The 25,496-nt window shown below is 37.2% G+C and overlaps 1 protein-coding gene across 3 annotated transcripts in view; it reads right to left on the reverse strand.

Moving 5' to 3' along the window:
* Window positions 1-25,496, reverse strand: part of LOC120771172 (high affinity cAMP-specific and IBMX-insensitive 3',5'-cyclic phosphodiesterase 8) — a 101,798-nt gene that overhangs the window by 62,551 nt on the left and 13,751 nt on the right. For 2 of the 3 annotated variants that reach the window (XM_040099061.1, XM_040099062.1), the window contains exon 2: window positions 23,964-24,048. In XM_040099061.1, coding sequence (XP_039954995.1) covers window positions 23,964-24,048 — 85 coding nt within the window. Of the gene's footprint in view, window positions 1-16,881; window positions 17,987-23,963; window positions 24,049-25,496 lie in introns of those variants that run through there. The other variant, XM_040099063.1, reaches the window with a different exon arrangement.

Genomic DNA, 25,496 nt, shown 5'->3' on the forward strand with positions numbered 1-25,496 from the left:
TTCAGCCGTAATTTTTGTAAAATTAATTAACTTGTGATGCTAAGTTGCTTCCTTATGATTTCTGTGCGCTTTAAATTTAATATCAAATACGTCTATGCATTTAACTTCTACTTTCTAGCTAAAATGCCAACTACAAAGTTCAAAATATAATGAATAAAATCTTCGTTGAATTTTCAACGTTGTGCCTCCACAAATACGAGCTCACTTTTTGTGCACAAATCAAAAAAATTTAGTACAATATTTGATATCAACAAATCCCCAAGGTAAGCAATCACATTTATTTTATTAATAACTTTTTTTGTTCTATTCTGTTTATTAAGCAACCGTAGATACGAAAAAATAAGTGCTAGATACGCATGTCACCCAGTAGGAAATATATGTCATAACTAAAAGTTGTCGAAAAAGTGGAAATGAAATTGCAGCCATGTATAGAGGTTCAAACAAGTGAGGAAACTTCTCTTAGCGTCATTCAATTGGGAGTGGCCAGAAACGATACTTTTACATATGGCTTAAGCAGCTCACGACTTCCCGTCTTACACCAAATATCCTCTGGGTAGCCAAAGAACATCCGTTTGAAGGCGAGCTAAAGCGAAAAGGCGAATCATGCCTCCCCACGTAAAAAAAAAAAACGCCCCAAATGAAAAGGAAGCAACAGTCTTTGCGCTGTTGTAAATTCGGCTATAACCGAGAAGCTTACGTTTGTATGTATGTTTTATATATCTTCGATAACTCTTTAATCTGTACCTTTGAATCAATTGAAACACTTAATTTGAGTTTTGCCATTATTTTAGTCGAGACACGTACCATTATGACGCTATAATGAGCTGATTTTAGTGAGTACACACACCAAAAATTTTTGGGTACACTTCTTCGAAGATGCAGTTTGGTTTGAATTGTTGAACGAAGAAACGGAAATGTTCACCGTTTGTTTTAGATATCTTAAAGGCACCTCAGTGATTGTCAGTCTTCACATGGGAAAATGAAATGAAATTATCGAACACTTACCTCATGCTAGTCGTCCATCTACTTCGGTTAATGATAAAAACAACGAAATTTAAAATCTTCATATTGGTATCAGAGGATTTCAACATCTCTTATGGATCGACTCACACATTTTAGTTAAAGTTTTGGGCGATAATCATGTCAAACTACTTTGAGATGACTCAAATATTTTGCAAAAACGGCGACGAGAGGTTACTAAAGATAAGACTGATAACGTAGCTGAGGGCGCTACATTCGTCAAAGTCATCACAAATGCTGACTAAACGTGAATTAATGAATTTGGCATCGAAACTGTTCAAAAATTTAGCGAATGACGTTCCAAAAATCAGCCTAAACCCGAAAAATCAAAATTTGCTGAGTGCAATGAAAACCATCCTAGCGTAGGCTTACAGCAGATGTATGGAAAATTTAACTTTTATTCGCTAAGGAGCTTATATTAAAGGCTATAATAAATAACTATATTAAAATCCTTAAAAAATTTGTTGTTATCAGTCCAAGTCAAATTTGATCATATATATGCTGTCACATTTTAAGCTTACAGATTCCCAATTAGGTCTCAACTACCAAAGTGCACATTTTCGAAAATCTACTTTTTCTCAATCCGGGTCAAATTTGATCAGGTGTATACTGTAACATTTTAAACTTACAAATTTCCAATTAGGTCCCAACTATCAAAGTGCACACTTTTGTACGTAGCCATAGGTCACTAATTGTACAATATCCACACAAACGCACATAAACCTTCGTACTCACATTAATCAATGTACGTGTGCATGTGTGTGTACATGTGTATGTGTGTTTATATATATCACAGCATGCGTTTATGTACGTTTAATTGACGTCATCTCATTTCAAATTGTGTTCACACAAATAAACTAAAATAAATAAACATACAAACACATACACACAGTCATATGGATAAGCTTGTGTGTGTACGTGATAAATTTGTGATATTTAAGTATCTGTAGGTAAATGTATATTATTTATACAGTTTATTCATGTTTATTAACAAGCGAGCGTTCGCATTTTCAGCAGCGCTCCCAGTTCTACATACATATGTAGGAGTATGTGTGTATGCATGTGTGCTTGTGTGCCGATGCCAAGTATGCAAAACGCTCAAATTGCTGGTGCGTTCGTTCAGCGCAGACGTCTGTGTAGGCAGTTTCGTTCAGAGATTGCGGCGCCAATAATGACAATAACAATAACAACAACAATATTAATAATAATAATCAAGCTATCTGTAGCAGTTAATAAATGTGTAAGCGAATGTGCTATTAAGGCGTCTGTATGTAGCTATTAGCGTAGTGGGATGAAATAATTATAGGTTAAATTCCTCAGTAGGCCAACTGAAGGCGTGCGCGAGTATGTGCGTGTGTGTAGGTATGCAAAGTGCGGTTGTGGTGAGCACTTTGAAGTGGCATTTGAAAGGTTCTAAATATTTAAAAGGCCTCAATGGCAAATTGCTGAGCTACCAAATTGCTCAAATTACTAGATATTCTACATCGCATACATATGTACATACACACATATATCATAAGAATATATATAAGTGCATGCGTAACGTACTCCAACTTGAATATGATAGTCAATTTGAAATTGATTTATTTTTAGTTCATAAATCGTTATAGTTGACTTCTGAGTGCCCTTGCTTAGTCCTAAAATAGAATTTAGAAAAACTGCAAAGCAAGCAAATAAGAAAAGACTGACAATAATCAGTAATTATGGCTTTGATATACTAAATTGTTTTTTCTATGGGGAAAAAAGAATTGTAAAAGATGTAGAAGGTCGTCAAATGACGCGAAAAGTTCTACAGATGACACACGATTTAAATATGCCGCCATTTTAAAATTTCTAATCAGCTTAAGAAGTTAAAATGCTATTCCGTGTATGTTTTATGTTAAATTTTCTAACTGCGGCCGCCAAGCTTACATTATTTTTGAAATATTGTTCAATAATGAAGACCGTGTAACGCTCCATTTTTACTAAGCCTAAACTGTCAGCTTAACTTACCAAAAGCTCCGTCGGAATCGAAAAGGACCTCTCCGAGCCGTTCGATACCAAACGAGGGGTTTCAGACAAGGCGATTCTTCATTGTTCGACTTCTACAATCTACTGCTGGAGAAGATAGTTCGAACTTCACAGCTGAATAGAGAAGGAACAGTCTTCTATAAGAGTGTACGTCGATGATATTGATTGATACAAAGTATTCAAAGAGGGTCGAGAACGCTTTGACGACGTACAACGTCAGGCGACCAGCAACATCAACTGATGATAACACTTAATAAAATAAAGGAATTGGTTCTTGAGGATCGACGATTAACAATCAGAGATCTTACTGGCATAGTTGGAATATCGGAAGGATCAGTAAAGACCATTTTGAAAGATAATTTGGGCCTAACAAACGTGAAAGCACGATTGGTTCCAAAATCACTAAATTTTTCCGAAAAACAGCGTCGCGTTAACGTCTGTGAAACAATGCCTTCCGACTACCAGGATGTTGTGAAAGGTATTATTACTGGCGATGACTCTTCGATTTAAGCTTATGCTTACCTGGATACAAACGATTAATCAAACGAATATCGTCACAAAGATGAGCCGAAACCGAAAAAACAACGTCAAAACACGTCAAAAGTCAAAGTTCTGTGGACAGTTTTTTTCGATTATGGAGGTATTGTGTACTCCGAATTGCTTCCGAACGGCCAAACTGTCAACAAAGAGTACTATTTGAGTGCTGTGCGTCATTTGAACAAAGCTATTCGCAAAAAGAGGCCGTAATTGTGGGCCGACAACTCAATGTGTTTGTTCCACGATAATGCACCGTCGCATACTGCATTGATTTTTCCCAAGCTTCTCGCCAAATGTTCCACCAAAATCTTGCCGCAATCACTGTAGTCACCTGATTTAGCTCCGTGTGACTTCTGGCTATTCAGGCAACTCAAACGACTGTTCCCAGGAAACTGGAAATTGACTTTAACAACTGTTTCTAGAATTGGAAAAATCGTGGGCATTAGTGAATTGGGACCAAGGGGGATTACTTTGAGCGAGAGGACATAGAGTTTGAAGAATAAATTAAGAGTTTTAAAATTGTGAACAAAGTCTCACTATTTTTACTGATAGTGGTATACACTGATGTTTTTCACTAAACCTTTTCATAATGATATGTCCGACTACTTTTTAATGTACATTTTATTAGCCGAATCCATTTCAGTACGTGGCAACAACAACAAATAATTTGGAGCGCACGATTGTGTGGCGAATTTCAATTATTCAACTCGTGTTTAATTAACAGTAACATATAAAAATACATGGAAATTGTTCAGCAGCAAATTCCAAAGTGAAAACTCCAAAAATCACAAATACACACACGTGCTCACATATACACCGACAAAAAGCATTTCTAGTGCGCGGAGGTAGTTCGCACAAAAATGCAACTGTAATTAGCATATAGTGAATTATTTGCGAAAGGTAATTAGTGAATTTTTGTGCAAGTAAATAGCAAAAACAAATGACTACAACAACCTGAAGAAGAATAATAACAAAATACTCATATGTGGTTGCTTGGTTATACATCATATGTGTGGCTTGTTTCGCTGTATGTGTGTGCCTACGCTTGTGTGTGTTTGCGTGTTTATTTGTTTGTATTATAACATCAACAACGTCAGCAACAAATTAGCTTTGGACTTTTAACATTATTACACCTGTCAACTAATAACTGTCGACGCGGCGGCGTTTAACCCACAAAACCAGCAAAGTGCGGTCCAAACTGGTGATGTCCAGTGGAAAATGTTTGGTCCTACAGTTTGTTGGTTTTATTGTTGTGCTTTTTTCGCATGAAATTTGTAATGAATGAAGTTGGAACTATAATTAATTTGAATTCAATTTTTCGCATTTATCAAACTGTAATTAGAATTGTTGTTTTGGCTTCGTGATTTAGTGTGAAAAAGTAATTGATTGTAGTCTTAGAGGAAAATTGATAGTTTCAAATTAATGAAAATGTAAAAACAAATCAGTAAAATATTGGTAGAGACCTTCTTACGCATCATTGAATCTGATTCAATATAAAAGTTAATTTTTCTTCAATTTTCAGGGGTTGAAAGCAAAGTAACTTGTGAGCTCTATAGATATGCCTCCTTACTATATTTGAAAGGGAAAAAAACACAGATCTAACTTTACAAATTTATTTTCAAAGTAAACAGGACATTTTGAATCTAGCGCCCTCTGGTGGCGCCATCTATATGTCGACTGGTGCGTTAGAATCTGCAATTTTATCGATTGTCCAGTGAGAATTTCAAAACATTTCATTGAGCGGAAGTGAAGTTATTGCGTTTTAAGCGTCAGTATGTTTGTGTTATCGGTGCGAAAGTGAGCTTCGAACAAAGAGCCAACATTAAATTTTGTTTTAAAATTGGTAAAACTTTTACCGAAACGTGATGAAACAAGTTTATGGCGATGATTGTCAATCCCGTAGCAGAGTGCACGAGTGGTTTCAACGTTTTCAAAGTGGTCGGGAGGACATAAATGACGATCAACATATGAGCCAATCAAAATCCATGATCACCGGAAATTCCATCCAAACTGTGCGTGAATTCATCAAAAATCAGCCGAAATCATCATTGAAATTCATGGAAATTGAATTGAACATCTCCAAAGCATCGAACATTTGGCCTTACGAAAAGTGTGTGAAAATTGCTCAGAATCCGACATTCGATCGACGCTTCTGACCGATTATTTGACCAGAAATCACATTTTAACCATTAACCACGTATTCATCTGATATGACACCGTTCGACTTTTTCCTTTTCGGAAAAATACATTTTCCCATGAAGGAGAGCGTTATGCAGACGTAGAGGTCATTCAAAAGGCTTGCACCGGCACACTGGCGGTCATACCGGCCAACGAGCTAAAACACTCGTTCGACATGCTTTTGGACCGTGCAAAAAGCTGCATTGAAGCAGAAGGAGACTATTTTGAATAAAATAAATTGATTTTGCCGAAAAAACCATTTGTTCTGTTTTTTTTTTTTAAATCCTGTTTACTTTGGAATACACCTTGTAGTGTAATCGCCGATTAATTTAAAAAAAAAAATCGAATTCTCTTGTTACCGTTGGTGATTTCAAGGAGTTCGTTCGAAAAAAGGTGTTTATCGGTGAGAAACATTTTTCTGCATAAATTATCTCAAATGCAAAAATCAAATGTTTCAAAAAAATGTTTTTTTTTTTATTCTTTAGTTTACAGCAGCGAATGTTGTTATGCTCGTTTCATTGGTGGTGTTTTTTTATGTGGCGGATTCCAAACCCAGCGCAGAAACATGGGGAGGTATGATTCGCCTTCTCACTTCAGCTCGCCTTCAAACCGATGTTCTTTGACTACCCAGAGGATACTTGGTCAAAGACTGGCGGTTGTGAGCTAGTTGGGTTATATAAAATAATCGTGTTTGGCCACTCCGAAGTGAATGACGCTCAGAGAACTTTCCTCACTTGCGTGAACTTTTACACATGACTCCATCCAAATGTGTTGTGCTGTTTTACAAAAGCTGAACACTGGTAATGAACGAAGAAGGAGTTAAGATTTTGATTTTTGACAAAGTGTGGTCTTCAAAAAAAAGACTACTTTGTGAAAAAATACCTTAAATACCATTGTACCGTAAAAATATAAAAGTTTTATCGAAAATCTTATTTCATTGAATACCATAAAGCCCAGAAGATGGATTCTACCTAACGTTCATCAAAAAACAGCAGTCAATATCGAGGATATTAAAGAGAAACTCACAAAAATATATGAAAAATATTTAATAAAAAATGCTAAGCATATTATTATTCTTATTCGAATTTCTTTGCAATGTGCTTTGGTGTGCGTGGTGTAGTCTTACTACACACGCGGATCCCTCCTAACTCTAAAGTGACTTGCATAATACAAAATAGCCTCAAATCTCTTAATTACTAGCTAATGTGCGAGCCTAAGAGGCTAAATCCATTATACATATGACTTTAAAAGTTAAGCCACAAACTATAAAACTAATAAACGCATAACAACATTAGTGAAGATCGTTTTTTAATAGTTAAAAATTGCCAAAATTTTCAAAATCAATTATTTTCTTAATAATTTCTTAGTTCGTAGCTATCCTTTTTAAATTATATTAGAGAGCAAAGCATGAGGACGAATAACGAACGAATTTAAGTCTGCTCTACAGCTTCACTATATGAAAAGTAGGGTTCAAAAACCAAGAGTTTTCGTCAAAAATCAATATTAAACCATTTGTACTACAAACTTTGAAACGTCTCTTTAATACTGACAAGTTTTGAATTCGAAACTGTAACAAAAACAAAATCTGCTCAGAGTTAACTTTTCATATGTATGTATTTCTCTTTATAAACATTCCGATCCAACTTAATACACTCTGTACAAACAAATATATACAAATGTATATCTACATGCAATTATCAGCAAGTTAACCCCGAAAATGCCACAACTAATGGAATATTTTATTAAATTGTCGTCTAGAGCTGCTAAATGCCTATGGAAAAACGGAACAAAAAAATCGGTAAAAAATCGCTGCCAAATGGGGAATAAAAAGTAGCAGAGTGAATGCGTTTAAAGTCGCCTAATCGAATTGGCCATAAAAGGTGTTAAGTGATTTTCGGCCGTGATTGCAGCGCATGATAAGCAAAATAGCTGCGGTGTGTGTGAAAATGTGTGATTGTATAATAAGTAGTATAAATCTATGTGAGGTTGACAGGGGTTTGGCGCTTACCACCATCAGCTGTTGATTGTGCAATGCATTTGACAGCTTTTAAAGCCTTTTTAGTCTTATCAATGTAAAGCATTACAGTTAAATTGTTAATATATTAAGTGCAAGTATTTGGTAACCGAAAATTTATTGAAAATTGGAAAAAAAATATATAAATAAACATAGTGGTAATTATATACAAGTTTATTTAGCGCAGATTTTTAAAATAAATTTACTAGCGCGATAAAATATATCTTCGCATACATTTATCTTCATTATCTTCTTGCAGCAGTTCGCCTAACAAGCGATTATACTCGCATAGTTGAGCAAGAATTTTGTTTGAATAGTTTGAGCTTTCCAAAACTGTATTTGTGAACCTGGAGCTTTCTGCTATTTTTGTATATTTTGTTTTTGTTTTAATACCTGTCTTTTACATTCCATTTGAGCGGCTAAACTTTGAAATTATTTCAACAATTTGTTTCAGAAATGACATTTATTCGGCCACATACAGTTCAAAACTGCCTTAACTACTCTGCTAGGTTTGCGTTCTTTGGAACTACTTTTGCGGGCATAAGCTGGCGATGTAATCCCGAAGTAGTTTATGCTATTATTAGTTATTTTCTATATTTCATTATAACTGATGTTAAAAATGTTTTAACAGTGGACTATATTTATATAATATGAGGTTATCTGACGTTTTGACATTATACCTTTAGGAATTAATGCTATCCAGAATTCAGAATCCCTGTACTACTACTGCCAAATGTAACATAAAAATGTTGCAAGCAAGTGTTTTTGATTAGTGCAAATTATTCAAAGACGGTCGAGAACGCGTTGACCACGAACCAAGTCCAAAACAGCCATCAAAATCAACTGGTGATGAACAAGTCAATAAATTAAAGGAATTGGTGCTTGAGACTCGACGATTAAAGTCAGTGATATTACTGGAATCGTTGGAATATCGGAAGGAACACTAAAAAGCATTTAAAAGATCATTTGGGCCTAGCACTATTGTTTCCAAAATCACTCAAACTTTTCCGAAAAACAGCGTCGCGTTAACGCCTGTGAAACAATACTTTCCGATTACCACGATGTACAAGTAATTATTACTGGCGATGAGTCTTAGATCTATGCTTACGACCTGGAAATAGACGGTCAATCAGTCGATTACCGCGGCTAAGGTGAGCCGAACCCGAAAAACTCACGTTAAAGTAGGTCAAAAAGCAAGGTTTTATTGACAGTTTTCTTCTACCTCCGGAAGACCAATTGTCGAAAATATCGATAAAATACAAGAAATCGTACGGCTTTGAACGGCTATAAGTTATACATACATATAACTGAAACCCATTTCAATGAGGTTAAGCTGGCTATAAAAAGAATCTTAATGAATGGAAGTCACCTCATGAACCGAGTTTCCATTAATGAATCGTTTCTAAAGTGGATATCCACTAGTGATGAAAGGTAGGTCTCTTACGACTACATACGTCAATAGGCAACAGTCGATTGGTTGTCTGGGAGCGTTTGTCCTATAATTGGTGATGGGATTGTCAGTGCATCATCTGCTATATACCCTAATACCATCAATAGAAGATCGGGAATGTTGCTTTGGATTTTTTATACATCCACTTTATTGCTTAGACCTGCCACCAAAACATTGCTACCTGTTCCTGTCTATGACGAATGATTTTGCAAGTGAAAAATTTGCTTCAAGAGGGGTTGATAGAAATCAATTAGCTTACTATTAGGCACGAGAATCTTTATGAGAGTGCCATTGTGACAACTTTCAAAATACTAGAAGTTATAATACAAAACGATATATAACGAAGGTTCGGAAAGGGCTGACAGACGTATCACTGCGAAATGAAATGCCTTAAATACATAAGGCTCGTCAAGATGATGAGCAAGAACCTCTTCGGAAAACTCGCTTGCTTCTTACTTACATGGTTTCGATAGGCTGCCTGACGGTTGTTGTCCTCTTGACAGGTTACAACCTACTGACATCACATGCGAGCCGGATGGGCATAAGTGTTGACGATACATGCAGAAAGTGCGGAGAAGTTGACAAGAGAGAGACGCTGGAATGCCCCCTTTACCTGTGTCCAGCACTATCTAAAACTCGTCTTAAGTATCTAGGAGCTTCGGAGCTCAAGGGACTAAACGATAGATATCAAATCGCGCTTAAAATTTATAAAAAGCATTGACGTCCTGTATGACAATACTTCACCTCAGTAGGTATACATATGTATGTATGGCGTGATAACCGCCTAGTATAACCTAACCTAACCTATTGAACAAAAACCTGCATATTGAACCAAAAGCGGATCATTGTAACCATGCTAAATAATATCATCTATTTAATTCAAAAGTAATGGTTTTATTTTTACAAGATCTAGCTTTCCAAGACGGTCGAGAGATCTGGACGACCTTTGACCCCTTCAACTGATGCAAATATTAAGAAAGTGAAGGATAAGGTGCTTGAAAATCGTCAGGAAAGTGTTAGAGAAAAGGCAAGAGAGCTTGATCTGTTCGATAGATTTTGGTGGATATTTTGTTTATGAAATGAATTCTTGTTCGACTCGTCCCGATAAAGCTAAATGTTTTTCGCGTCAAGCCACGATTGTGACTAATGTATATTGTATGTATATACATATGTTTTAACCGTCAAACGATTATATCGCAAGTCATTTAATCTTCCTTTGAAATAAAAAAAAACACGTCTTTCGAAGTGTTAACCATTAAACTATTGCCAAAACTTTACACAAAATAGAAAGAAAAAAAATGTAGATACATATATAATAATGAACACGGCATATGCTGGAATGGCACTTGAGAGGTGCGAAGTACATGTCGTGATCATTCCAATGCCAACCCCCAGCGAGCGTTCATAATATTTTGACGCTTCGAAGAACCCACAGCCCACGTAGCGGAGCAAAACCAACGGTGCCCAAACGGTTAATAATGAAATAAAAAAAACTGTAAAAAATAACAACAATAAATAATTTAAGCCCAGTAGCTGAATTTTGAACAAAAGTTACGTTTTTTGTGAAGCACAACAAGAAAAGCAAAAAGTGAGAATGCGGGAAGGAGAGTAAGAGTAAGAGGAGAGTTAAGAGGCGCGTGGGTGTCATGAAATACCGACAATGCGGTAGTGACTGCTGGCCACAATCAATCATATTACAATACCATATTATTTATTACAGTATTAATTAATCGCTTGAGATTATTTAATATTTCATTAATTTTAAGCTCATTATAATTCGATTTTCGATTTTTTTCCAATTTTTTTTATTTTTTTTCCAATTTTTAATTTTTTTCATTTCTAATAGCTTTGAATTATTCACAATCTCTGCTAATAAGTAAAGCAAATTAACGGACCATACAAAAGCGCAAACAGCAAAAGCACAATAATCACATTTTGCTCATTGACTTCATTGCTGGCTTATCATTCCTTTTACGCTTACGTTTACGTAGCGCCTAATCCCCCATAATTGTGTTAAATTTTCACTGCCATTTTAATTTTAATTTCCATTTCAATTTCATTTACTACGCGCTTAATGAAATTTAGTACGAGCTTTTATGTAAAAGCAATACACAAAAGCCACAACAACAACGAAAAGCAGAAAAATATTGTAATCATTAAATGCGCACGAGATAAGAGCCTTTGCCTGCACATGACAATGCGATGGCGATTAGCTGCCCACTCTCTTCGGTTTTGTTTTTTTGTGGTTTTCACAGATAAAAAATGAAAAAAAACGAAAAAATTAAAATGAAACTACTAAGTACATACGGCGCCCTCGTGGGCGCTTATCAAACACGCTGCCCTAAGAGTTTGTCAGATTGACTTTGTATATACTAATGTACTACAAAGGCACATACATAAGCACCTATATACATTATATAATATATGTTAATATATAACGGGTAATCCAATTACAGGTACTTTTTTCTGTAGCCTTTTTTGACAGAGCAAACTGGTGAGATTCAAGAGCTACCCATTCATATAGAAACAACGATTTGGTGTGGTTACTGGGCCGATGGAATCGTAACCGTCAATAGTGACCGTTATTACGCCATGATAACCGACTATTTGTTGCTTGAAATTGAAGCTCGTGACCTCGACGATTTTTAGTTTCAACAAGACGGCCCGACTTTCCACACATCGCAGCAATCAATATACATATGTATTTATTGAGGGAACCTTTAGGTGAACAGATAATTTAACGTTTCGAGCCGATCGATTTGCCACCAAGCTCGTATGATATCTCCTGTGAGGATATGTAAAGTCTATGCGAGAAATCCCGCTTCGATTCAGCCCTTGGAGCAAAACATCACGGGTGTCATTCGCCAGTTATCAATGGAACTTGTGCGAGTCATCGAAAATTGCTCTCAACGCATGGACCATCTGAGACGTAGCCGCGGTTAACATTTGAAATAAATAATCTTCAAAAAATAAATGCCAAAGAATGTTCTTTGGAATGGTAATAAACATTCCCTACTAAATATGAATTTTCTGTATTTTTTCTTTAAAATAAGTAGGTAACCTCGAAATAGATCACCCATTAAATGTGAATGTTTTGTTCGCCTCTTAAACGTTGGTCGGTTATCTCTTCCAACGAGTGTGGCTGATAACCACTGAAGTTGTTGTTGTCTTTTTAGTGATGCTTCGTTGCGATTTCGGAAACTTCTTTAGAAATGGCACAAAATAATTAATTTTAAGATTATGATTACTTGTGTGATTACTAACTGATAGAGTTTACTGAACGAAAGCTTTGCTAGTGTTGTCGTCCTTCTATTTTTATCAATTTAAACAATTACAAAAAGTAGTGGAGGAACATATGCATTAGAGAGAAAATTTTCGCTTAGAATACAGAGGACATTCAGGGTGACCTAAAAAGTTTGAAGATGAGAAACTGCAAGAATATTATTGTTAACCAAGATTGTTGAAGAGATGGAAGAATTTTTGAAAATCAGTGAAGCAGTAATTTCACAACATTTAAAGGTAGCTGGATACACTCCAAAGCAATTAAATTGGGTATCATATGAATTAAGATCCAGTGACCTTAAGGGTTGAACTGCTTAAATGATACGGAAAGTAGTCGTTTTATCAATAACTGACTGACTGGTGATGAAAAGTAGTTTTACTACGGCAACCCTAAACTTAAAATATTATATAGAAGACCTGGCCAACCAGCCAAATCAACATAGCCGCATATATTGCATATGACGTCTAGATCTTGCTTTTTATTTAGTGAGATTAGGAAGGCAACGAGCTTCTAAAACTGGATGAAACCATCAAAGAAGAACACCTTCGACAACAACTCATCAAAATTAAGCAAGCGTTTGCCGAAAAAGCCCGGCATTCGCGACTAGACACGAGGCACTTATTTTTCATCGAGACAATAATGTGGTGAGACCGGTTAAAAGATAATTTTGCCTCATGCGCCTTACAATCCAGACCTTGCCTCTTCTCATTATCATCTTGCGATGGGTACAGAACACCCTCACTGCATTACGGTTCACATGAGAGCAGAGTTAAGGATTATTTCATTCTTGACCGCCAGCCGGCGCAGTGCTTTTGGAGTACTTCGACTATTTTCCAAAAAAAAAACAAAAAAAAAACACCGAATACAGTTATAGACCTATAATATTTGCGACAGTCTGAATTCGGTATCGCCGACAGGTTTTCGAAAAATCATTTCCCCGCCATAGTTACATGAATTTGAGGTTAGGCGACCCTTCGGAACACGTTGACAGCCATTAAACTACACTGTCGCTCAAGTGAAACTTCTTCATAAAGTGCCGTTGGCTGTCTAGATCGAGAATTTAATCTGTTTTTTATATATGTTCAACATACTTATATTTATAACTTCATATAGGTGATTAATCAATGTAATCAGTAGTTCGATGCATCAAATATTAGAATATATTTATTGTTGATTAATTTTTAGCTCTTAATTACTCAAAATTGTTAATTATTTGCATAACTGAGTAACTGTAATTATGATTAATGCCAATTGCGATCAAGGGATAAAATTCATTGACATAAAATTAGAAGCCTGAGGATAGCGCTCCAAAAGTTAATGGATGGGAGGGTATTATGAAACAATTTGTTTTTTCGGTAAGCGTGGCAATAATTATAAGAATTTTTACCATAATAAATTTTTTTTATTTATTAATAGTGAGAAACGTAAGTCTTATTTATTCAATAAGTAACTACCTTTAAAGAAGTTAATTAATATCCAGCTCGTTAATTGACTCAATTAAGCATTTGTGTGAAAAGAAAACTTCTCCGCAATAGCAAATTTGTATGCATTTTTCCTTCTTATCATCTTCTTAGTCCTATGTCTATAGGGAAGTCAAACTAACTGCAAGAGTACAGAATATTCAGCCTTCCAAAAATATGCTAATATCGAGTTGAAATATACTATAGTGATGACATTGATTGACTAAATATAGGAAACATAATTTTTATAAATGTATTCCACATATTCCGACACTAATTTCCCTTTTTTATTTTTTTGAGTGAAAACTTCGTTTCTGCTCAAAACTTGTATACCAATTTAGTAATTAACTCCTCTTAATATAGTCAATTAGCTATATGGCTTGTAGAAAATGCTAATTGTCTCAATTATGCATTTGTCTGTAGAGCCAACTTCCCTGTAACACAAAATGTGTTTTCTTTTTCCATACTCCCATTTTCTTAGTACTCAATCTGATATGAAAGTCAAGCTAACCTCAAGTGGCAGCGGAAACTCAGCATTCCAAAATGATTATTATAATTGATCGAGATAAAATAATGATATTACATGACTAAATTATATTTTATCGGATCGAGACAAACATAATACTGATTTACATAACTAAATATTGGCAGGAAGGAAACCGCAAGATTTTTTGTTTTTATTTGACTCATTGATTTCATCCTAAATACCATAGCACTTTGTTCTCCAAAACAACATTAGTAAAAAATATTCTCCCAACCCGCGCATTTCGAACATTTTCGATGACATAACAATTAGATTTTTTTTTCATCACTGCCATATTTTTTTATTTTCAATTTACGTAGAATATATGTACATGTCGTCGGCATTATCTCGTCTCAGTAACACCGTCATATGCATTCTTTGTTGTGACACTTTGATAATACGCTCGCTCACTTTGACAAATAGTTGATAACGAAATTGGTGTGTTTGTTGTGCTTTCGAGGCACTTTGAATTACTTTAGTTAATAATAACTTATTTGAAATACTATATTTTACCCATTCGCCTACGGCTATGTACAAATCTAATATGGGCTTAACCTTGACGGATTTAGGCAAAGTGTCTCGACAAATATTTTATTTGATTTGCCTTATTCGTTTTAAGTACAAGTATTTTTCCTACAAAACAAGCGGCAAAACAAAGCCCATGAACTTAAGTGATGCCGTTTATTGATAGATTCGGATGAATAAGATCGAAAGTGACTGGATTGTTGTGAATAGACTGAGAAATTGCCTTTTCGAAAATGTTTAGAATTTGAACTAATGCAAATAAAAATGTAAGACTAAAAGTTTGAAAACTGACTAGTGAATTCTTCCCAGCAAACATTTCTTAAATTTTTTCGAAGTTTTACATTTTCAAAAATTTTCAAAAAATTCGAAAAACCGAAATTTTTTCTTTCAAAAATAATGTGCAAAGCGGTAGATCGGATATACAAAGTTCCTAGCGGCAGTCGATAGAAGGGACTGTAGGAGCATAATTGGAATACTCACCGATCATAGTGTGAAGGCGGCACGCGACTCCAGAATGGGGCTGACTGGTCGGGAAGACTGCACGAAATGTCATGAGTAAGGTACCAGAGAATGGTAGAATGAAGTTAAATAGATAATTAAGAAGCATGCCAAGTACAAAGGAGTAAGTTTGGACGGCAAGCTGATGTGGGAATGCAATGTGAAGTAGAGAGTGAAAAAGTATTTGAGAAAATGCTGGGGTCTACTTGAAACAATTCACCTGGTCTCATGCATTGGTGTTACACAGCGATATTCAAGTCCATCTCACTTTTGGTGTTCTGGTCTGGTGGATCGTAATGAACAAAAATTCATACAGGAAACCGAAGGAACGGGTATAGCGACTCGCAAATCTCTGCATAACGGGAGCGCTAAGGAACACTCCAACGTCGACAATATAGATGTTACTCAACCTACCAGCAACCGATATTGCAGTAGAAAGCTCTAAAGCAAAATAAGCTACAGGATGGAACGTAGGGCATAGCTCAATAAACGTGGGGCTGGTGGACAATAAGACCACATAACCAAATGCTTTATTTAGGAGAGAAGGTTCCAAGTCATACTAAAGGAAGATGAATGGCGCACAAACCTGTGACACAGCAGCGGAATTTACAAAATTTACTCAAATGGACCCAAAATGAATGATGAGTGCCATCCATTCGTCTGGCTATCGAACAAGTAAAGGAAATACGGATATCACTAAGTACGCTATATAACGAAATTTCTGAAAGAGCCGACGGGCGGATAAGGGAAAGATGGAATGCCTTAAGTATTTACATGCAGGATCGACAAAATCATGTGAAAGAGCTCGTTTGCAAAACTCGCTTGCTTCTTACTCACACGATATCGATAGAACTGCCGAACGGCTTTTGGCCTTTGGACTGGTCACCACCTACTGGCATCACATGCGAGACGTATGGGTATAAGTGTTGACGATAGATGCAGAAAGCGCAGAGAATTTAACATGAAATACGCTGGGACACCTCTTATGCCTGTGTCCAGCACCATCTAAAACTTGTCTCAAGCTTCTAGGAGTTTTGCTGTTCAAAGGACTGGACGATGTCGATCGTCAAATGTAGATATCAAGTCGCTCTTAAAGTGCGCAAAAAGCGCTGACGTCCTGTGTGATGAATTCTTCACTTCAAAATAAACTGAATCTCCATCTGGCATTACTAAGGACCAGTGGGTCTATACATATATGGTGTCATAATCGCCCAGTATAATCTAACCTTACCTCGTTCGAAAAAAGTTTTTTCTACAAATTATACATTACATAAAATTAGATGGCTAAGCAAAATGGCATTTGATCATAGACACGCTTAACCACCCGCAATAAAGTGGTACAATAAGAAAAATGTGAAGAATTCAGTCCAAAATTGTGTTTACCTTATATGCCAAGAGGAACGCCGATTGTGGTTTCACGCCGCCGCCAAACAACTGCTTCACGCTTAACACGCCGGAATGCGCCCAAATCTTCCAAGTTAAGTATATATGTATAACCGTATAGGGATAGACCTTGCAAGCGCAGGAGCCGCTTGCAGCACGCGATCGGACCGAAAACCACAGAAAAAACTAATTTTTCGCGGCAAACACAATCAATTCTTGCACAATGCAGCAATTTGGAATAAAAGCGCGCTATCTGGAGCAACGCCGCCGCAACGCGCACACTTTCGAAATCACGCGCACACCTCAATCACTTCTTATTTGCCATAAGCGGCCGTACGCGTGTGTGTATGCGCGGCTTTAATTCACAAATTCTTGAAATTTATTTAAAACATATGCTTATTTGTATGTTTGGTTGTTTGACTAAAACGATGCTGACTGCACAAAAACACAGCGCGCAAGGCCACACAGCGCGAACGCGGATTTGACAACGATTTCACACCTTCGCACAAGCGCGTTCGCGGAGCAATAAGAATTAATAATAATTCTTGAATTTTTTATTTTTATCAAATAAATGTGCTTACGTTCTACGTCACCATGCATTTGCAGTTGTATTATTAGACACAAGAATTCTTTTTTTTTCTCAACTTCTTTTTATGAAAATCGAGCTTCACTCGCGTTCAATCAACCGTGAGCCTAACTACTCGAGTAAATACGCGCACACCTTTTACACCAAACACTGCAGCAACAACGCGCCAACACCATTAGCACCGGCGGCCACAACAATAACACGAACAACAGCAAAAGAAGCGCCCAACAATAAGTACAAAGCGCATTCGAAGCGGAGCCACAAAAAAAAGCGCAGACAGGCGCAGGCACTTAGGTATGAATGAATGACGAAGTAAAACGAGTAACCGAGAAGCACAGCAGCAAAAAGAGTGCTGAAGTATGGAACAATAATAATAACACGAGCGCACAAGACTAACGTCGCACTGACAGATTGTATGACTGACAAAACCTGGAGCAATCGTCACAGGGAAAATTTATTCAAAAAAGTAGCGTGCGTATATACACTTGTATATATGTATGTTTACGTGTGTGTCGGTGCGCTTTTATGCACAATAATATACAATTTTAATACTTAGCCACGAAGCGCAAGGAAACACCGGCAAACAAGCGCCACAAAGCAGCAACCGCCAACTATGCTAGACACAACGTAACTGATCGCGCACAGCAGCTGCGACAATGGCACAAGCCCCCGTTAGTTAGTGCGCGGCGTAAGAAGCTCTGCTAACAAAAAGCTCCGACTCTGACGAGTAGAGATTTGAAACGATGAATGTTAGGCACAGTGGTGTGGAAAACTTCAAAAATATACAATAAATTTATAAATGTAATAAATTGAGAAAAGCAATACAACAATTATTAAAATAAGAAACAAAAAAAAAAATACCTTTGGCTGCGCTGAAGCAGTAATATTCTTCAGAGTTGTGTTTCTTATAGCAGCGGTATAAGAAACAAAATTGTAGTACTGCATTGGACAACAATCCATGTCAAATTTTGTGAAGCTATCTTGACAAATAGAAAAGTTTTGCATAATAGGAAAGCTTCCCTGACACTTCTTTAGATTTTCTTAAGATAGCCAGTAACTATACTATATTCAAGGAATACCGGGATAAACACAAGATTTCTCTTTTGCCAATCTATACTTTTTCCGAATAAAATATTCCTTTGAGTCGCTTATCTCACCTTAAAAGCTTCCAGATCAAAATGAGATCAATAAATAGTGCATGAAATATTACAGAAATATATTTGTAAATGCTAAAACTTCGATTCTCTAAATCAAAAAATATAATACCTGGTGATCCAAATAGAGGAACTCTTTTCAATAACCTTTTTTTGACAGATCACGAGTGAGTCATGTCAAGCTGTCATGCTATTTTTGATCAGTATTATTTGGCATGTCATCAAGGAAAGACTTACGCCTCAACATCCTTTTCAAATCGCACTTTGCTCAACTTATGGTCAAAATAATCGGCCTACTGAGCGTTCTATTCGCAACACCATCACCCATCTTGAGACCCAACATTCATAATTGGATAATATTCGACCGAATGGACACCGTCCATCACGCAGTGAATGAAATATAGCAACGACAGCTGGGAGTGTACACGAAGACCGTCGAGAGTAGACTCGGCGACGCTCACAGCAACTCTGACTGACATATGGAACGACTTGACTCGTTTTACGTCGAGATCTTAACTTGAAAGCGTACAAAATACAGCTTGTGCAAAACTGAATCCGTTCGACCTCCTCAAGCGAAATCGCTGCGCTCTTTGGGCTCTTGAAAAGTTGGAAGAAGATACCAATGTTTTTGAGCCAAATTTTGTTCAGCGCTGAGACTCATTTCTGGCTCAATAAGTATGTAAACAAGCAAAATTGCCACATTTGGGACAAAGAGAAATCTGAAGAGATTCAACAGCTGCCATTTTATCCAGAGAAAACTACGGTTTGTTTTGGTTTGACGGCCGGTGGAATCGTTGGTTCATATTTCTTCAAAAATGATGCCGGTTAGAAGGTAATCGTAATGGCGACAGTTATCGCGCCATGAAAACCAACTATTTGATGCCTGAAATTCAAGCTCGTTATATCAGCGACATTTGGTTTCAACAAGACGGTGCCACTTCTACATAATCTTCAATAACTAAATACCAAGGAAGGTTCTTTCGAATGCATTTTCTTTTAAAGAGTAGAGAATTCCTTAAAACAGCAAGCCACTGCGTACAATTACTGTTATGAAAAACAAAATTAATTCCTTCTTAAATTAGCCTTATTAGCCCTATTGGGGTTCGGCTTGACGTAATAATGCTTTCTAGGTACCTTTTCCATCATCCGTACTAAGTTTCGACTCTGATTTTGCAATTTGTTTACTCCACCTCAACCATGGTACGTCTCTACCTCTGCTACCGGTTCTCGTTTCGAAAACTTTTTTTGCTAGAGCGCGGAAGCCACTTCCTTCGTACACTCCAAGCGCCAGCTTTTTACTTTCTGACATTAATGGCTAGCATCCGGCTGGTAGCGAGCTAGTTTTGTTACAGGGCTGTCCGACCCCCTGGATATCCAATTTGGATTGCGGAGGGGTTTGGTACACAAAACAAAAATCACAAACCAGTGGTAGATTACAAAAACGCAATATTACTGGTCATTGAAAAGTTCCCTAATAAGAAAAAGGGACATACAAGTATATACATATGTACATTTTGTTTTGAATTCCTATAAATAAATGTAAATTAGTTTTTATTCCTCTACCAGCCACTTTCCGACCACTGTGGCTCAGACACCGAAACCCTCCACTCCGGCGCTACTGGTTCACTATCTAAAGTTGCAACCGCTATCAGTTTAATCTCCGACCACTGAAGGCCGTTAGATGCGGGGCGACGCGCAGTAGGGAAGCCTGCGAGGCGTTGTGAGTAAAGCTCTCCGAAATGAGAGCACTGACGCCGACGATCAGTGACAACAAATCGAAGCCACAACCACTTTTTGCCAAGTTTTTTGCTTTTCTTGTCTGAGAAGCTTCACACACACACGCATACACAAAGCCACATGCAGGCATTTGAACTTGTTTTGCCAGCCAGTTTTGTGCTTTAATATTTCGTTTCGTTGCATTTGATTTTTATTGAATGTTTATTTTTCTTTGTCGCTTGTACATGTTAGGTGAGCCCTAATCAGCGTTATTGGAGCGTGTTGAAGAGAGTGAGCAGCTGTTGTTGTTGTTATTGTTTTATTTCACTAATTATGTGTTTTACATGTTGCTGTTCTGTTCGCTTGTTGATGACTTGTGTTTCGCTTGTTGTTGTTAACATACTTTTGTTGGTGGTTGTTGTTGTTATTATTGCCGGCATCATTTTCAGTTTGCCGATAACAGCTGTTGCCAATGGCTGGCCTGGCAAGTTACTCACTTTTATTGTTATTGTTGTTGTTGTTACATTTTGCTGTTGTTGTCGTATTTGATTTTTGTTGTGGTTTTTGTTTTTGTTATTATTTCAGTTTATTCGCTAACATTTCTTGCTAAATATTAGCATCTGCTCCATGCTAACCATTAACGCACTTCGCTCTACACCGAATCCCCCCTTCCTAACCGTTTGTCTGGCGGAGCGGCTCTTTTGCATTTATGTTTGTGATTCTCCATTCGTTTAGCTGCAGGGTTCAGGTTACGGTTCCGCATAAGCGAGCTGTGTGTCCAGTTAAATGAAATCTGACTTGGGCTCTGAGTCATCAAGTTCGTTCAGGAAGTGTCCAATAAATAACATAAAACGGTGTATGTATGTATATGTATGCATATGAATTCATATAGTATGTTGTCACGTATGAGTGAACAATTTTTGTTGCAGGCAGTTTCTTCAGGTCCATAAAATACATACATACAGAGAGTTCAATTGCCTTTTTCCATTTCTTGCTTTACCCGCTAGTCCAGTGGTGACTTGTAGACACCATATCAAGTACATATGTATATGCATACAAGCAATTGCACCGCATAAACATGCCTCAGTCTGCCCCCTTGTAGACCTGCTGTCTTGTGTTTCCAGTTCCCTGGAATGCAGGCAGCAGCTGTTTCCTAAAATTTTGCTTGGCGTTGTTTGCATTCCGCTTCTGCGGCAAAAAACAGTTGCGCGCCAATTATGCTTGGATGCGAGATGCGTTTCACTGTAAGTTATACTCCTCCAACAACGTAAATAAGCTTGCATGGCAGGTCAAAGAGTTCACGAAATAAAGGGGTTGTTGCGAGCAGGTCGAATTTCATACCAAATAGGCAACAGCTGTTGATTCAACGCAATAACAAATATTATACAAACGGTTCATTAACCTTCGAAACATGTTTTAGGCAGCTGACAATAAAATACGAGGGTTGTTAAAAGCTGCCGAAATTTTTCCTATAGTGGTGGAGTATTCGCATGTAATATATGTACATATTTGCTTTCTAATACTGCTTCTTATTTTGCAGTGGAATGTAGAGCATGGGCGGGAAGACGCTGAAACATTAACTTGGCTAAGGCCTAGCCTTCAGCTAGCTGAGACGGAATATCTTGCACAACATCCAATGCTCCAACTTATTGTGAAACTGCGCTGGAGAAAGATCAGCTATTTTACCAAATCCACTGAGTTGCTAGACAACGCTTAACTAGTTTTCACTCGGGAGCACATTGAGTCCAAATGATGGTCTAAATGTGACCTTTCTTTTCAACCAAACAACAGTCGATTGCCTTGGTTAACTCCGTTCATGTTTTGATATTGGTAGATAAATTAGAAAGCGCCACAAGTGTGTTACTCGAATGGAATTGTCAAATTACCACAGCTGTCCATGAAGCTTGACCGCCATTAGTATTACTTTTAGACCAAGAAAACATGAAGGCATAGATAGATAGAAAATAATTGAGGCTTTGCACTGCGACCTCTGGTCCATTGTGTCCCTCATATATCACAAAGGTCCAGCACTATGAACAATTCCAGGAACTTGCTTGGCGCGAATGAGGTGATGTGATCCCTGCCTATGTAGATGGAACGTAAGGATTTGAGCCTGCTTCTACAAATTGCTGGGCAATCTGGAATCAGGTGTTCTGGAGTTTTCAGTTCCATGTCGCAAAATCACCAGTTTGCGAAAGACTATCGCTGAGTATAGCCATATGCTGGTTGCGATGGAGATTGCTTACTGCAAACTACCTTATAGCAAAGACTTCTGCTTGAAAGATGCTCAGAAAACGTTCCATTATTATGAAAAGTTTGGTAGGCGGACCCGCAATGCCTGCTTCTATGTCGTCTGGTGTTTTCGAGACGTCAGTGTACCACTGCATAGTGCCGCCCCTCAGTGGTAGGTCGAACGTGGAATCACTTCATTCCGTCTTACTGTCGAGAGTAACTCTAAACATCTTTGTAAAGTTGACCCTTTTCGCAAAGCGGGCTCTTGGGAGAAGGGTCAGTGGAGAGTCTTCTCCTAAGGCCTTCATTTGTTGAAACGATATTATCTTCCCTTTGCCAAAAGCCTCTGCTGCCATAAGCAGCATAGTACGTTTTGCTATCTGTTTGATCACTAGATGCAGCGGTGTGAGCTCCAGCATGACTTCAAGTGCTGCGATTGGGCAAGTACGCACTGCCTCTGAAGCTCAAACCAGAACAGTCCTTGAAGCTTCAACAGTTGGAGGCATACCAAAGACTGTGTTGCCTTCGATGCCCAAGCAACCGCTCCATAAGTGACAATAGACTTTACGATCATGGTATACACACAACAACGTGATGATAACATAAAGGCATAGAGCAGAGCTTTCAGAATAAGATTCGCAAGGTTCGCAGAAAAGCAACGCTATTTGACTTATAGGAACCTGTGGGATCTTGATCTATGTGCTCAAGAGGACAGTTAGATTGAATAAGATCTGCTTGACAAAATGTGAAAAAGTGTTTTGAATAGAAAGATTTCAGTTCATAAAAATTGATACAACATTTATTAGTAAATTAGTGAGAGGTATCGGGGCTTAGCGATAGGTCATGGTTCAAAATAACTGTAATCTACTAAAAGTCAAAGTATTATTGCTGCTTTTTTCCAAAATGAGTTTGGTTGCTTAAAGACTGAGACTCTTTAAGTATGTGCTATAAGCCTGATCAAGTAAAATTTAGCAACAAACACAAACAACAAACTTAAATATCTAACTCTTTCTGCTTTCCTTTAAAAAACATCCCTACTCTCACTCTCATCCCAAAGAGAAAATACCATTTATAGCCTTTCTGTTAATTTATTGTGTTACGAACTCAATTTGTTTTTGTTATTCGTTAACGAAGTTGAAAAATAATTAAATTTTCTCTGCTGTGTAATAGTTTTTTCACCAAACGAATTTCATTTAAAATAACTCTGAAAGTACTAAAGTGAAGATAAAATGCAACACACTCAAAAGCAACAGTAAAGCTCAATTTAACGGCACTTACAAAATATTGCGTGCTCAAACGACCAACATAAGTGGTATAAATTTAAAATTGAATTTCAGCCATAAAGTGAATTTATAGATCGGCAAATAATGGAAAATATATACATATGTACTCACTGCCTGTGGCACGCCGCACCACCGTGTGCGTGAAGTTGCCCAATGCCGCAACGGTGACGATGGAATCCTTTTTGCCGCTGCACATCTGCAATTAGATGAAGGAGTTTAGTTGCATTAAAGTCGTTAACGAAATTTGCATGTGTGAGCGAAATAAATACATAAAATGTGTATATCTGTGAGTAGGTGAAATGTGTATTAAGGTCGAACTTGTTTTTATGTTTTAGCGGGTATTCCAGGCCAAAAAAAACATTTATTTTTATTATGCTCTTGCAACCTGTTGCTACAGAGTACAATAGTTTTGTTCACGCAACGGTTGTACATATCAACTAAAAGAAAGCGAAATAGATATATATGTATATAAATGATCAGGGTGACGAGAAAAGTTGAAAACTGGTTGACTGTCTGTCTTCCCGTCCGTTCGTGCACGCGATAACTGGAATACAAATTGAGTTATCCCGATTGGGTCAATAATTCCCTGAACCTCCATATATGTAATATAAAGATTTTCGAATTGCCTGGTGACTTTATGCTGGATATATCGGTCAATATTTGATTATCTCAATGAAGATTTCAGAATTGTTAGGTGAATTTTTTATTTATACTTCGCGTGTTTTTCGAATCGGTAAATTATTATTCCATTAGTTGGTAGTACTGCTAGTGACATCTATGCTAGGTTTCACGTCAAAAACAAATTGATTAATATTTGAGATACGCGTCGTTTTGTGAGGCTCTAAGAGTGAATTCTTCGATTTTTACTTTATCTCAATTTACTGAACAAAGAAGTGCGATTAAATTTTGTTTGCGGAATGAAATTTCGCCTGCAGAAATCTTGAGGATATTGCAAAAAGCCTTTGGAGATCAAAATCTGTTTTTTAAAAGTGTTTATACAAGGGTATAATGCACCATTTGTAAGTGGTATAACGAGTTCAAAGCCGGTCGTGAGAGTGTTGAGGAAAATGTGGTGTCAAATCGGTTAAAAATATCGACTGATGAACATCACGTCACATCATGGTGCTTGAAAATCGTCGATTAACCTTTAGAGACATTGCTGCTAGTTTGGGCATATCATTGGGATCGGTGCAGGCGATTTGGAAAGTCAAATTGTGTTTGAGAAGATTCAAATCTCGAATGGTTCCAAAAACACTAAATTTTTTCGAAAAAAACCGTCGTATTAACATATGTGAAACAATGCTTTCTGACTATCAAAACGTAATGAATCACATCATAACTGGAGATGAGACTTGGTTATACGCTAAAGATCTAAAAACAAACTATCAATATCGTGCTAAAGGCGAGCCGAAGCTGTAAAAAACACGTCAAAGTCGCTCAAAAATCAAGGTCATGTTGACAGTTTTCTTCGATTATCGTGGTGTGGTGCATTATGAATGCCTTCCGCCAGGTCAAACCGTCAACAAGGAATATTATTTGAGCGTTATGCGCCGTTTACGTGAAGCTATTCGCCTCAAGAGGCCGGAATTGTGGGCCGAAAACTCTTGGTTTTTGCACCACCATAATGCACCATCTCATACTGCA

The sequence above is a fragment of the Bactrocera tryoni genome, chromosome 3 (genome assembly GCF_016617805.1).
Source record: "Bactrocera tryoni isolate S06 chromosome 3, CSIRO_BtryS06_freeze2, whole genome shotgun sequence".
Taxonomy (NCBI): domain Eukaryota; kingdom Metazoa; phylum Arthropoda; class Insecta; order Diptera; family Tephritidae; genus Bactrocera; species Bactrocera tryoni.